The 15,010-nt window shown below is 42.8% G+C and overlaps 1 protein-coding gene across 1 annotated transcript; it reads left to right on the top strand.

The window, feature by feature from the left end:
• Window positions 1-12,632: 12,632 nt before the first annotated feature.
• Window positions 12,633-15,007, top strand: pmch (pro-melanin-concentrating hormone). Its single transcript, XM_046297128.1, has 3 exons — window positions 12,633-13,607; window positions 14,354-14,495; window positions 14,823-15,007. Exons 1-3 carry the CDS (start codon window positions 13,356-13,358, stop codon window positions 14,870-14,872), a joined length of 444 nt encoding a protein of 147 aa, XP_046153084.1. The 5' UTR covers window positions 12,633-13,355; the 3' UTR covers window positions 14,873-15,007.
• Window positions 15,008-15,010: the final 3 nt, after the last annotated feature.

The following is a 15,010-nucleotide window of genomic DNA, read 5'->3' as shown; positions in this document are numbered from 1 at the left end:
AACCTCAATGCTGTATTCTGTTAAAAAAAAGAAAGAAAAAAAAGAAAAGTAGAATCTTATTTAACATCTGCAGTCTAATTTCTGATTTGTAATTCTGTAATATCATAACTAATTGTGAATTTCTCCATTGCACCTCTGCTACACCAGCAGAAAGATTCTGGAAGGAGCAGTCTCAAGTATCTATTTCCCATATTTATCAGATGGACTCTATGCGCTCTGGATTGAGTGCACCTAAGGACACCGATTCTGGACCAACCCTGAAGTGGAAGCTCCAAAACCCTACTACAACTACATACGCTATTGTCTTTTAAATGACCTTGTGGTTTATTTTAATACACTCCAATTTCACTATTTTTCCTCTTGGTTGTTTTAGGGGGAGGGATGATTTGTGTTAGTCTGGCAAAATGTAGTTCTCTTTTAATAATAAATACTGGATATCAATTACTTTTACAGTAGTACGAAGGACTGGCAATTGCATTTATTGTTCTCACTGTATATTCATACTTCAACTCAGCATCTTTCCCCATCACTACTGTTTCCTGTCTTTCTTCTCTCCTTAGGACACCAGCCAATGTGACAGTAACTTTGTATATCACTGGATTATGCATTTCCATTTCAAACTGAAACTCTCAGTTTGAACTTCTAGCCATACCTGGGTGTAGAAGGGGAAGGGACCCATGCCCATAGGGGCTTCTCCGTCTTATTTTTCCTCCATTTCCCTCAGCAGTGGAAATTCACTGAGTACTGATTATGGCAGGAGAGTGTTGGCTCAGCTGTGTGCTTTAAGAACCCATGATGTCAGACCCATATTTTCCTTGGAGAGCCTCTCATCAGCTGCATTGTTCCAGGAAACCATGGTCTGTTCTCTGGGCAAGAAAGAGGCCTGCCCAATCGTAGCCCCTTACACCCATTAACTCTGCCTGCTGCTATACAGTCCTCAAGGCCCCCACCTCCAACCATCCACCCCCACACCAGACAGACTACAAGGCCCCCACCTTTATCTTCACAACAACAAATATCTGCATATAGTGAGCATCCTGGAGCTCCCAGCATTACATACTCCTCTCCCAGCTCTGTACTGTTTTTGCGAGGAGTTGAGGGTCGGCGATGAAAAGCAGCATCTTAGAACAGGACAAGGAAATAATATGTTGCTCCACAGAGAACCATAACATGATGCTGCTGCTGGTGTCATCTGGCGAGGTCTTCAGAGGGTTTCGGTTCTGACTGAAAGATGTATTTGACCGGATTACAACACCGCCCCCTGACAGGTGACGTAAGCAGCAGCGAGAGATGATGGGAAAACTGTCCCCACAGCCAGCCATTTCTAAGTTTTGATGGGCATTTAAGCTGTCAAACCCAGAGGGAAACTTTGAACCAAGATAGAAAACATTAAGGCTGTAGCGGCATACTGTGACAAGTCAATCAACAGTTTCATCTGATCTGATATATTTTTACATACATGTCATTATTAAAAGTCATTATTCCCAAAAATAAAGATATCACCAGTGCCCGGTGTCTGGTGTCCTTTGGTTACTGGTGTCCTTTGACAGCTCTTTGGTCTTGGCCATAGTGGAGATTGGAGTGTGACTGTTTGAGGTTGTGGACAGGTGTCTTTTATACTGATAACAAGTTCAAACAGGTGCCATTAATACAGGTAACGAGTGGAGGACAGAGGAGCCTCTTAAAGAAGAAGTTACAGGTTTGTGAGAGCCAGATATCTTGCTTGTTTGTAGGTGACCAAATACTTATTTTCCACCATAATTTGCAAATAAATTCATAAAAAATCCGACAATGTGATTTTCTGGATTGTTTTTCTAAATTTGTCTGTCATAGTTGAAGAAAATTACAGGCCTCATCTTTTTAAGTGGGAGAACTTGCACAATTAGTGGCTGACTAAATACTGTTTTGCCCCACTGTATGTGAGAATGCTATTCATTGACTACAGCTCAGAGTTCAACACCATTGTGCCCTCAAAGCTCATCACTAAGCTAAGGATCCTGGGACTAAACATCTCCCTCTGCAACTGGATCCTGGACTTGCTGAAGGGCCACACCCAGGTGGTAAGGGTAGGTAACAACATCTGTCACACTGATCCTCAGTACAGGGAGGCCCCTCAGGGGTACGTGCTCAGTCCCCTCTTATACTCCCTGTTCACCCACGATGGCATTGCCAAGCACGACTCCAACAGCATCATTAAGTTTACCAACAACAGTGGTAGTGGCCTGATCACCAACAACAATGAGACAGCCTATAGGGAGGTCAGAGACCTGGCATTGTGGTGCCAGGATAACAACCTAACCCTCAACGTGATCAAGACCAAGGAGAAGATTGTAGACTACAGGAAAAGGAGGACCGAGCACGTCCCCATTCTCATTGACAGGGCTGTAGAGGAGCAGGTTGAGAGGTTCAAGTTCCTTGGCATCCACATCACCAACAAACTGTTATGGTCCAAACACACCAAGACAGTCATGAAGAGGGCAGGACAACACCTATTCACTCACAGGAGACTGAAATGATTTGTAATGGGTCTTCAGATCCACAAAAAGTTCTACAGCTGCACCATCGAGAGCTGGTTGCATCACTGACTGGTATGGCAACTGCGTACAACCCAGCACATCACTGGGGCCAAGCCTCCTGTCATGCAGGACCTCTATACCAGGCAGTTTCAGAAGAAGGCCCCAAAAAATGCAGAAGACTCCAGCCACCGTAGTCATAGACTGTTCTCTTTGCTACCACATGGCAAGTGGTACCAGAGCGCCAAGTCTAAGTCCAAAAGGCTTCTTAACAGATTCTACCCGAGCCATAAGACTTCTGAACAGCTAATCAAATGGCTACCCGGACTATTTGCATTGTCCCCACCCCATTTTTATGCTGCTGCTACTCTCTGTTTATTATCCATGCATAGTAACTTTACCTCTACCTACATGTACACTACCATTCAAAAGTTTAGGGTCACTTAGACATTTCCTTGTTTTTGAAAGAAAAGCTAATTTTTGTGTCTATTAAAATAACATCACATTGATCAGAAATACAGTGTAGACATTGTTAATGTTGTAAATGACTATTGTAGCTGGAAACGGCAGATTTTTAATGGAATATCTACATAGTTGTACCGAGGCCCATTATCAGCAACCATCACTCCTGTGATCCAAAGGCACGTTGTGTTAGCTAATCCAAATTTATCATTTTAAAAGGCTAATTGATCATTAGAAAACCCGTTTGCAATTATGTTAGCACAGCTGAAAACTGTTGTCCTGATTAAAGAAGCAATAAAACTGGCCTTTAAAAAAAAATGAACCTTTATTTAACCAGGCAAGTCAGTTAAGAACAAATTCTTATTTTCAATGACGGCCTAGGAACAGTGGGTTAACTGCCTGTTCAGGGGCAGAACGACTGATTTGTACCATGTCAGCTCAGGGGTTTGAACTTGCACCCTTCCGGTTACTAGTCCAACACTCTAACCACTAGGCTTCCCTGCCGCCCCTGCCTTCTTTAGACTAGTTGAGTATCTGGAGCATCAGCATTTGTTGGGTTCGATTACAGGCTAAAAATGGCAAGAAACAAAGAGATTTATTCTGAAACTCGTCAGTTTGTTCTTGTTCTGAGAAATGAAGGCTATTCCATGTGAGAAAATGCCAGAAACTAAAGATCTCGTACAGCGCTGTGTACTACTCCCTTCACAAAACAGTCCAAGCGGTCTCTAACCAGAATAGAAAGAGGAGTGGAAGACTGAACAAGAGGACTGAACAACTGAACAAGAGGACAATTATACTAAAGTGTCTAGTTTGAGAAACAGACGGCTCACAAGTCCTCTACTGGCAGCTTCATTAAATAGTACCCGCAAAACACCAGTCTCAACATCAACAGTGAAGAGGCGACTCCGGGATTTCATAAGGGTTTTCTAATGATCAATTAACCTAGTGTAGATATTACACTAAAAATCAGCCGTTTCCAGCTACAATAGTTATTTACAACATTAAGAATGTCTTTCTGACCAATTTGATGTTATTTTAATGGACACATTTTTTGGATTCTTTCAAAAACAAGGCCATTTCTAGGTGACCCCAAACTTTTGAACGGTAGTGTACATATTGCCTCAATTACCTCGACTAACTGGTGTCCCAACATAAAACTGAATTGTTGGTTAAGGGCATTAAGGGCATGTAAATAAGCATTTCACTGTAAGGTACACCTGTTGTATTCGGCGCATGTGACAAAACGTTTTAATGTTTTCGGCAAGGAGATATATAGGATACTAGCCTCCAAAACATAACCTAAACTCCAAATCAAATCTCCCAACCTACAACCTGATTTTGGATGAAATTACCTGGAATGATTCCTACTGCCAAATATTCTTTTTTCCAAGCTACATAGCAAATACTCTGGCAAACAAACAACAGAAACCTGAAAACACCATCCAACCTGGAACAGAGTGATTCATGTTTAGTCTGAAGCTACTTTTAAAGTCAAGAAGAAAAATACCTTACAATGATATATTTTACTTTATAATGACTGCATCCTAAGTTAAGGCAACCAAGCTTGCTAGGACAGAACATATCTGACTTCAACTTCAATTAACTTCAGAGTAATTTCTGTAGCTCAGTTGGTAGAGCATGGCGCTTGTAACGCCAGGGTAGTGGGTTCGATTCCCGGGACCACCCATACGTAGAATGTATGCACACATGACTGTAAGTCGCTTTGGATAAAAGCGTCTGCTAAATGGCATATTAATTAGCGGAGAGGTGTCAAAGCCAATTGAGCACAACAATGGCATGAGAGTTTCACAGCCTACCCCACAAAAATGAAGAGGCCTTTGAAGCCCCCTCCCACTATTCAGAGGTCATAACGATACAGTAAACTCTGGATGTAAAAAATGATATGGCACGAAAAGAAGGCCCTTAAGGAAAATCAAGATACACTTTTTGCTGACCATTATAAAGATGGGAACATAAGCAAATTAATCTTCCACACAGACCATCACCTGGCATGGCACAGTGCTATATTAACACACTACCCCTCTGTTAAGGGGGGGGTGTTAGCGATGGGTGGAAACTCAGGATATTAGACAACAAGGACTCCGAGTCAGCCAACGTTAACCTGTACAAGTCTGGAACAGTAATGGTAGGGGGCAACCCCAAACAGTTTCAGCTGGACTTTCACATAATCAAAGAGATCGCTTATCCTGCAGAGCTCTCTCTTGAGAAAGATACCACCACCCCACCCCGAGCGTGTCAGACCAGACCTCTTCATTATACAACCCCACAGACGAGCAACCCCAAGAAGAAAGTCAACCTCCCAGCACTACCCTCATTGAAATTACGAATAAATTCACCCAGCTGGAGGGAAGACAGGTTGAGCTGTACCAGCAGGTTAACACTACTCCAGTCAGCACAAAAAAATGTCCAGCTCAACAACACCCCCTCAACTAGACCCTGAGAGCTGTAGTTGGATAGAGACATATCTGCACTCTGGACTGTGGTGAGACAACATCAACAGAAGAAAGAGCAGGAGAAGAACAGAGCACTAGAGGAGAGGATCAGAGTGCTGGATGAAAGGGTGAGGGGGATGGCGTGTTACAGAGGTCCCCTGGGCGTGTGACAGAGGTCCCCTGGGCTTGTGACAGAGAACAACCCATTAGAGAGCTGGCTACCCCCACAGAGAAGAGAACAGCCCTCCTCAGCCCCTGACCAAAGTCTTGACACCACAGCAGAACAGTCCACCCCAGACCCTGACCATAGCCTCAAAATCACAGCAGGACAGACCAATAAAGAACCCCAAGCCCAGGGGATCCCACCCCCTCTGAGCACCCTCCCATGTCAGCCACCCTGATAGCCCCCCCCACCCCCCCACACACACCCACTGAGGACATACAAAAGGCACAGATTGTACTCCTTATGGACTCAAGTGGGAAATATATACAAGAAATAAACGTTTCCCCAAACACACAATGTCTAAACTCTGGTGTCCAAACACCCAGCACGCCCTAGACCTTCTGTCTGAGGACAAACTAGGGTCACCCAGCCATATAATAATACACACAGGCACAAATGACCTGAGAGCACAGCAGGAAAGGGTGGCCACAGCACTCAAGGGAGTAATTGAAAAAGATGATTCTACTTTTCCCAACGCACAAGTGGTTATCTCCACCCTGCTTCCATGAAAAGACTTCCACCTTGCTACCATACAGCAGGTAAACACAAGTATTTTCCATGACTGTGACTCAAAACCAAATGTTTACCTGGCCCACCACTCCACCCTGGACTTGAACAGCCTTTACGACCAGGTCCACCTATATAAGGCAGCAGTGCCCCCTTTTGCCCGGACCCTAAAGGACATCGCCCTCAAACGCAGCCCCAACACCTCACAGGAGCAACAGATCAATAGAAACGCTTTGCGGCATGCTGAGTGTGTACATAGTCAAATGGTAGGCGTCGAGGGGACTCCTGCAGTAGGTATACCTACAGCTCATCTCTTGGCAGTAGTACTGTAGAATACTTTATCATTGACCTCAACTCAGTCTCTTAGAGCATTCACAGTCAGCCCACAGCAAAATCACAGTTGATTTTGAACAGAGCAATACTCAAAAATTATACTCAATAAGGAACTGATTAATATTAAGAAATGCTATAGATGGAAGGAAAGTACTGTGGAAACCTACTAAATAGTATATTTGACTTCCCAGCTGCCCTATCAAATCAAAAAAAGTCAAACAGAAAACCGAAGAACAATAATAACAATGACAAATGGTTTGATGAAGAATGCAAAATCCTAAGAAAGAAATTGTTTTTGGTTGGATAGGTTTCTCAGAGACCCAGAAAACCTGAGCCTACGCCTTCACAATGGTAAATCACTAAAACAATACAGAAATACACTAAGGAAAAAGGAGCAGAACTTCAGAAATCAGCTCAATGTAAATCCATAGACTCTAACCACTTCTGGGAAAATTGGAAAACACTAAACAAACAACATGAAGAGTTATTATACAAAATTGATATTTATATGTAAACCACTTCTCCAATCATGTTGGCTCTATAACAAAGAAGAAACAACAAAAACATATAAACTCAGCAAAAAAAGAAACATCCCTTTTTCAGGACCCTGTCTTTCAAAGATAATTCCTAAAAATCCAAATAACTTCACAGATCTTCATTGTACATGGTTTAAACACTGTTTCTCATGCTTCTTCAATGAACCATGAACAATGAATGAACATGCACCTGTGGGACAGTCGTTAAGACACTAACAGCTTACAGACAGTAGGCAATTAAGGTAACAGTTATGAAAACATAGGACACTAAAGTGGCCTTTCTACTGACTCTGAAAAACAACAAATGAAAGATTCCCAGGGTTCCTGCTCATCTGCGTGAACGTGCCTTAGGCATGCTGCAAGGAGGCATGAGGACTGCAGATGTGGCCAGGGCAATACATTGCAATGTCCATAGTGTGAGATGCATAAGACAGTGCTATAGGGAGACAGGACAGACAGCTGATCATCCTCGCAGTGGCAGACCACGTGTAACAACACCTGCACAAGATCGGAACATCCGAACATCACACCTGCAGGACAGGTACAGGATGGCAACAACAACTGCCAGAGTTATACCAGGAATGCACAATTCCTCCATCATTGCAAAGACTGTCTGCAATAGGCTGAGAGAGGCTGGACGGAGGGCTTGTAAGCCTGTTGTAATGCAGGACCTTACCAGACATCACCGGCAACATTGTTGCCTATGGGCACAAACCTACCATCGCTGGACCTGACAGGACTGGCAAAAAAAGTGCTCTTCACTAACGAGTTGCGGTTTTGTCTCACCAGGGGTGATGGTCGAATTCACATTCATCATCAAAGGAATGAGCGTTACACCGAGGTCTGTACTCTGGAGCGGGATGGATTTGGAGGTGAAAGGTCCGTCATGGGCTGGGGTGGTGTGTCACAGCAACATAACACTGAGCTTGTTGTCATTGCAGGCAATCTCAAAGCTGTGCGTTACAGGGAAGACATCCTCCTTCCTCCTGTGGTACCCTTTCCTGCAGGCTCATCCTGACATGACCCTCCAGCATGACAATGACACCAGCCATACTGCTCGTTCTGTGCATGATTTTCTGTAAGATAATATATAATAATAATAATATAATAATATATGCCATTTAGCAGACGCTTTTATCCAAAGCGACTTACAGTCATGTGTGCATACATTCTACGTATGGGTGGTCCCGGGGATCGAATCCACTACCCTGGCGTTACAAGCGCCATGTTCTGCCATGGCCAGCGAAGAGTCCAGATCGCAATCCCATTGAGCACATCTGGGACCTGTTGGATTGGAGGGTGAGAGCACTGGCCATTCCCCCAGAAATGTCCGGGAACTTGCAGGTGCCTTGGTGGAAGAGTGAGGTAACATCTCACAACAACAACTGGCAAATCTGGTGCAGTCCATGAGGAGGAGATGCACTGCAGTACTTAATGCAGCTGGTGGCCACACCAGATTCTGACTGTTACTTTTGATTTTGACAAACCCTTTGTTCAGGGACACATTATTCCATTTCTGTTAGTCACATGTCTGTGGAACTTCTTCAGTTTATGTCTCAGTTATTATGTTTATACAAATATTTACACGTGTTAATTTTGCTGAAAATAAACACAGTTGACAGTGAGAGGACGTTTCTATTTTTGCTGAGTTTACATGATCAAATACAAATCTTAGAATCAACAATTAAAGACTACCAGAACCCACTGGATTCTCCAATTACATTGAATGAACTACAGGACAAAATACAAATACAAAAACCCAAAAAGGCCTGTGTTGTTGATGGTACTCTCAATGAAATGATAAAATATACAGACCACAAATTCCAATTGGCTATACTTAAACTCTTTAACATCTTCCTTAGCTCTGGCATCTTCCCCAATATTTGGAAACAAGGACTGATCACCCCAATCCACAAAAGTGGAGACAAATTTGACCCCAATAACTAGTGGGATATGTGTCAACAACAATCTTGGGAAAATCCTCTGCATTATCGTACATTTCCACAGTGAAAACAATGTACTTGCAACTTTTGACCAAATTACCATACGACAGACCATATGTTCACCCTCCACACTTTAATTGACAAACAGACCAAAACAAAGGCAAAATATTCTTATGCTTTGTTGATTTCAAAAAAGATTTTGACTCAATTTGGCATGAGGGTTTGCTATACACATTGGTGGATTGTGGTGTTGGTGGAAAAACATACGACATTACAAAATCCATGCACACAACAACAAGTGTGTGGTTAAAATTGGAAAAAAAAACATTTCTTTCCACAGGGCCATGGGGTGAGACAGGGATGCAGTTTAAGCCCCACCCTCTTCAACATATATACAGTAGGGCAAAAAGGTATTTAGTCAGCCACCAATTGTGCAAGTTCTACCACTTAAACATATGAGAGAGGCCTGTAATTTTCATCATAGGTACACTTCAACTATGACAGACAAAATGAGAAAAACAATTCCAGATAATCACATTGTAGGATTTTTATTGAATTTATTTGCAAATTATGGAGGGAAATAAGTATTTGGTCAATAACAAAAGTTTATCTCAATACTTTGTTATATACCCTTTGTTGGCAATGACAGAGGTCAAATGTTTTCTGTAAGTCTTCACAACGTTTTCACACACTGTTGCTGGTATTTTGGCCCATTCCTCCATGCAGATCTCCTCTAGAGCAGTGATGTTTTTGGGCTGTTGCTGGGCAACATGGACTTTCAACTCTCTCCAAGATTTTCTATGGGGTTGAGATCTGGAGACTGGCTAGGCCACTCCAGGACCTTGAAATGTTTCTTACGAAGCCACTCTTCGTTGCCCGGGCAGTGTGTTTGGGATCATTGTCATGCTGAAAGACCCAGCCATGATTCATCTTCAATGCCCTTGCTGATGGAAGGAGGTTTTCACTCAAAATCTCACGATACATGGCCCCATTTATTCTTTCCTTTACATGGATCAGTCGTCCTGGTCCCTTTGCAGAAAACAGCCCCAAAGCATGATGTTTCCACCCCCATGCTTCACAGTAGGTATGGTGTTCTTTGGATACAACTCAGCATTCTTTGTCCTCCAAACACAACGAGTTGATTTTTTACCAAAAAGTTATATTTTGGTTTCATCTGAACATATGATATTCTCCCAATATTCTTCTGGATCATCCAAATGCTCTCTAGCAAACTTCAGACGGGCCTGGACATGTGCTGGCTTAAGCAGGGGGACACATCTGGCACTGCAGAATTTGAGTCTCTGGCGGCGTAGTGTGTTACTGATGGTAGGCTTTGTTACTCTCATCCCAGCTCTCTGCAGGTCATTCACTACGACCCCCCCGTGTGGTTCTGGGATTTTTGCCCACTGTTCTTGTGATCATTTTGACTCCACAGGGTGAGATCTTGCGTGGAGCCCCAAATCGAGGGAGATTATCAGTGGTCTTGTATGTCTTCCATTTCCTAGTAATTGCTCCCACAGTTGATTTCTTCAAACCAAGCTGCTTACCTATAGCAGATTCAGTCTTCCCAGACTGGTACAGGTCTACAAATGTTGTTTCTGGTGTCCTTTGACAGCTCTTTGGTCTTGGCCATAGTGGAGTTTGGAGTGTGACTGTTTGAGGTTGTGGACAGGTGTCTTTTATACTGATAACAAGTTCAATCAGGTACCATTAATACGGATAATGAGTGGAGGACAGAGGAGCCTCTTAAAGAAGAATTTACAGGTCTGTGAGAGCCAGAAATATTGCTTTTTTATAGGTGACCAAATACTTATTTTCCACCATAATTTGCAAATAAATTCATAAAAAATCCTACAATGTGATTTTCTGGATTTTTTCCCCTCATTTTGTCTGTCATAGTTGAAGTGTACCTATGATGAAAATTACAGGCCTCTCTCATATTTTTAAGTGGGAGAACTTGCACAATTGGTGGCTGACTAAATACTTTTTTGCCCCACTGTACATAAATGAAATGGTGAGGGCACTAGAAGTCTGCAGCACACGGCCTCACCCTACAGGAATTTGAAGTCAAATGTCTACTTTTTGCTGATTATCTGGTGCTTCTGTCCCCAACAGCACCTAGATCTTCTGCACAGATTCTGTCAGACCTGGGCCTTGACAGTAAATCTCAGTAAGACAAAAATAATGGTGTTCCAAAAAAGATCCAGTTTCCAGGACCACAAATACAAATTCCATCTAGACACCGTTCCCTTAAAGCACACACAAAACTATACATACAGTGAGGGAAAAAAGTATTTGATCCCCTGCTGATTTTGTACGTCTGCCCACTGACAAAGAATTGATCCGTCTATAATTTTAATGGTAGGTTTCTTTGAACAGTGAGAGACAGAATAACATCAAAAAAATCCAGAAAAACACATGTCAAAAATGTTATAAATTGATTTGCATTTTAATGAGCATAGCCTTGCTATTGACAAAGGCCGCAAAAGAGAAGACAGGCTGTGACACTGCCCACAAAATGAGGTGGAAACTGAGCTGCACTTCCTAACCTCCTGCCAAATGTGTGACCATATTAGAGACATATATTTCCCTCAGATTACACAGATCCACAAAGATTTTTTTTTTTTAACAAATCAAATTTAGGTAAACTCCCATATCTACTGGGTGAAATACCACAGTGAGCAATCACAGCAGCAAGGTTCGTGACCTGTTGCCACAAGGGCAACCAGTAAATGCAACCTATATTTATGTTTATTTATTTTCCCTTTTGTACTTTCACCTTTTTGCACATTATTACAACACTGTAAATAGACATATTACCTTTGAAATGTCTTTATTCTTTTGGAACTGTTGTAAGTGTAATGTTTACTGTTCATTTTGTATTGTTATTTACCCAATGTAAACATGTGTTTCCCATGCCAATAAAACCCCTTCAATTGGAAATGTAATTGAGAGGGAGAGATAGAGATTGAGGGAGAGATAGAGAGGGAGGGGGATAGAGAGGGAGGGATATAAAGAGAGATAGAGAGAGAGGGAGTTAGAAAGAGAGAGGTTAAAACAACAGATATTGAAGCTGCCAGGTTGAGTTGTGCTGCTCCTGGAACAGTTGTGCCCCTGTGGACCAGTTCAGTCCGTCACTAGAGCCCCTCAGCCTCCAACAAAAATACTCACAAAATAAAGGCTGTGCACTCCAAGTAAAATCACTTCAGCGGAGTTCAATAACTATTATTCATGTCCCATTTCTCCATCCCTCTGCTGTAGCTACTGTGATGTTAATAAGGTAAGCCCGTGTCTGTTTTCCTAAGACCTGAAGAGGAGCTTGGGAGAGCTATGTCAACAAGGCCTTTTGTTTTGATTTGTAAAACTCCTCCTTGCTCATTTACCTAAACTCACAGCCATTACCCTTGTGAACACAAGGTGATCTGCCATGTAAGCCACAGATGGCGGTCAGTGGGCTTCTCATTATGGGTAGGGCCTAGCCCTGGGGCAATGAAGCTAACACTCAATGTTCTAATGACTAGAACCCAGAGTTCTTCCTGACTAGTGACCATGGGATCAGAACAGAATAAACTATAGTTACATAGCCTATAACTAGCGCCTGGAGTATGTTGTCAGAAAAGTCAGGGACTTTCTCCCACCTAATACCCAACCGGTAAGGCTGTATACTCAATCACCAATAGGTTAGTTCGGTTGATGCTACCCGGGTCTCTGTTTTCATTCTCTATGGGTCTTGTTGAAGTCTGATGACATGACCTTTAGTGACCCAACCTTCTCTCCCCACAGAGCACTAATGCCTGTAGCCATTGACGTAGTTTGGTGATGATAACTCACTGTAGGCAATCTGTTGGTTTCTTTCAGATTGCACAGTAGGCATATGTTCCCCCATTTACTTTCCACCTTTGAAAGTGAACAGCATTGAGAAGTGAGACCATTGTGGGACTAATTTGAGACCTACGATCTTTGAGGGGCCTGAGGAGACCCCTCTACAGGAGGGAAGAGATGACTGTTGAAAAGACGTTGCACCCCCTCTTTCAAATACAGCACGTCCTTACATCCGACAGTAATCCAGCTATTATTCACCTTCCCTCCCTTCTGATTAGACTACATAAAGGAGCATTCAAAGCTGCTTTACAAATTTGCTATGACCTGTGCCATGTTATCCTTTTCAATGACGACATGGGCCAAGCTCAGCAGGAGACTTCAAATCTCCTCTACACACATATGGCTTTGTAATGATGATTTTTTTTTAAATCCACTGTTTTGGCTTTTCGTGAAATAAAAAGAGCTGATGGGCCACTGACCAACAGTCATCACAGGTGAGCGCAACTGAAGTCCACTCTCAATTACCGTCGCAAGGCCGTTAGGACCAAGATAATATAGTAGGAATGATGATCTTCCTATACTCTGTTATATTCACACTAATGCTGTTCTCTGAGTTTAACACCCGCTCGGTCGTCTTTGCTGTACAGACAGGCAAGCTGGACGAGGGTAGGACAGAGCAGGAGAGCCTGCGATCGATACTAGGCGAAGACACAATGAGCGACAACACTCTGGCTGCCACGAGGTTCAGACGGGAGCCCGTCCTGGACAAAGGACTGGGCGACGAAGAGGACAACACAAAGTATCTCATCCTTTCAGTAAGTATCTTCCTTCATCCATGTCCATCCTCATACCAATCTCCCTCTTAACTCATCTTCATCAGTAGCAGCATCAATACAATGTTATCCATATGACAACATTTTACATTTTGCTCAAACTTGAGGCATCATCAAACAAAGATGAAAGTGATAGCTGTTTATCTTGATTAGTCACACAGTGGCAACATGTACAATAATGTATCCACTCCATCAAAGGTTTGGTAGTCATGTGGAGTGATTCAGTTTGTCTAGCATCTGTATGTCATGCAAGTCATGGACATGGTTATCTTTGTAGTAATGGAACAGAAGGAGAGAGCGATGAGGACAGGAGTTGTAAAGCCACACAGATTAGATATCTGGATAACTGGGGCCCCTTTCATACTGGTTTCATATGGCCTGGCTCAGGACCAGACTCCAGAAAGCCCGGGTTTGAGACCCAGAAGATCTGTGCCGCTTCTTAAAAATGGCCATCTGGCAAATGGCATGCATCAATCCCAAATGAATGGAAAAGAAAAACACACCATCTCAATTAATTTTGACATTGGATTCTATTGCCCTTTCATGTGGATTCTATTGCCCTTTCATGTGTATTGTTGTATCATGCAAGCTAGATAACCTTCGGCTTTGGCTCACCAGACCTGATTGTGCAATAGAATCATCAGTGGACAGAGTATACCAATGTAGAGGCTGGCTGATCCACTCTAATGGAAGCCTGCCAGACAGTGATCTAGCCTTCTGTCCCACAGGACATTGGACTGAAAGGGCACACCAGACGTGGCATGAACACAGCTTTCTCCCGAGCCCTTCCTGTCCTCCCCGACCGAGCCACAGATCACTCTCCCGCTGAATATAGCCTGAAAGTAGAGCGCAGGGAGGCTGACCTTGAGAGTAAGTATCGACCAGCAACTTCCTGTTATTTTTCCTTCTACAGTCCCTGTATCCGTTCAATCTTGGGCATTAGAAAGATCCAGGTCACCGTCATTCAGCATGTCAAATGGGTGACGATACTGGCATTAAAAGCATAACTGAGTGTGTTGATACTTTTGCCCATGATGTTCCATTCATTATTTGGAACAAGAGTTTTATCTGCTGGACTTGTGACATTTCAGATATATAAAAGCAACAAATTGAAGACTATAGAAGGTTATGACAGCATTATTAAAAAGAGCTAATGCTTTAAAATAACTGCAATTCTACCAATTTTATTCCCTGCAGTGCTACGATGTATGATAGGACGAGTGTATCGACCCTGTTGGCAAGCATAAGAGTTTGGTGGATCCTACACTGCTGCCCTGCCGTCTGTCAATCTCCTGCAAAAACAAATATGCTTTCCTTCTCTGTTCCATGGTTTTACAACATATATAAAATCAAATAACTATTAAAATGGTTTTGAAATACAATCG

Source organism: Oncorhynchus gorbuscha, linkage group LG14 (assembly GCF_021184085.1).
Source record: "Oncorhynchus gorbuscha isolate QuinsamMale2020 ecotype Even-year linkage group LG14, OgorEven_v1.0, whole genome shotgun sequence".
Classification (NCBI taxonomy): domain Eukaryota; kingdom Metazoa; phylum Chordata; class Actinopteri; order Salmoniformes; family Salmonidae; genus Oncorhynchus; species Oncorhynchus gorbuscha.
The sequence above is the reverse complement of the archived record's forward strand: the minus strand, read 5'-3'. Positions and strand labels throughout refer to the sequence as shown.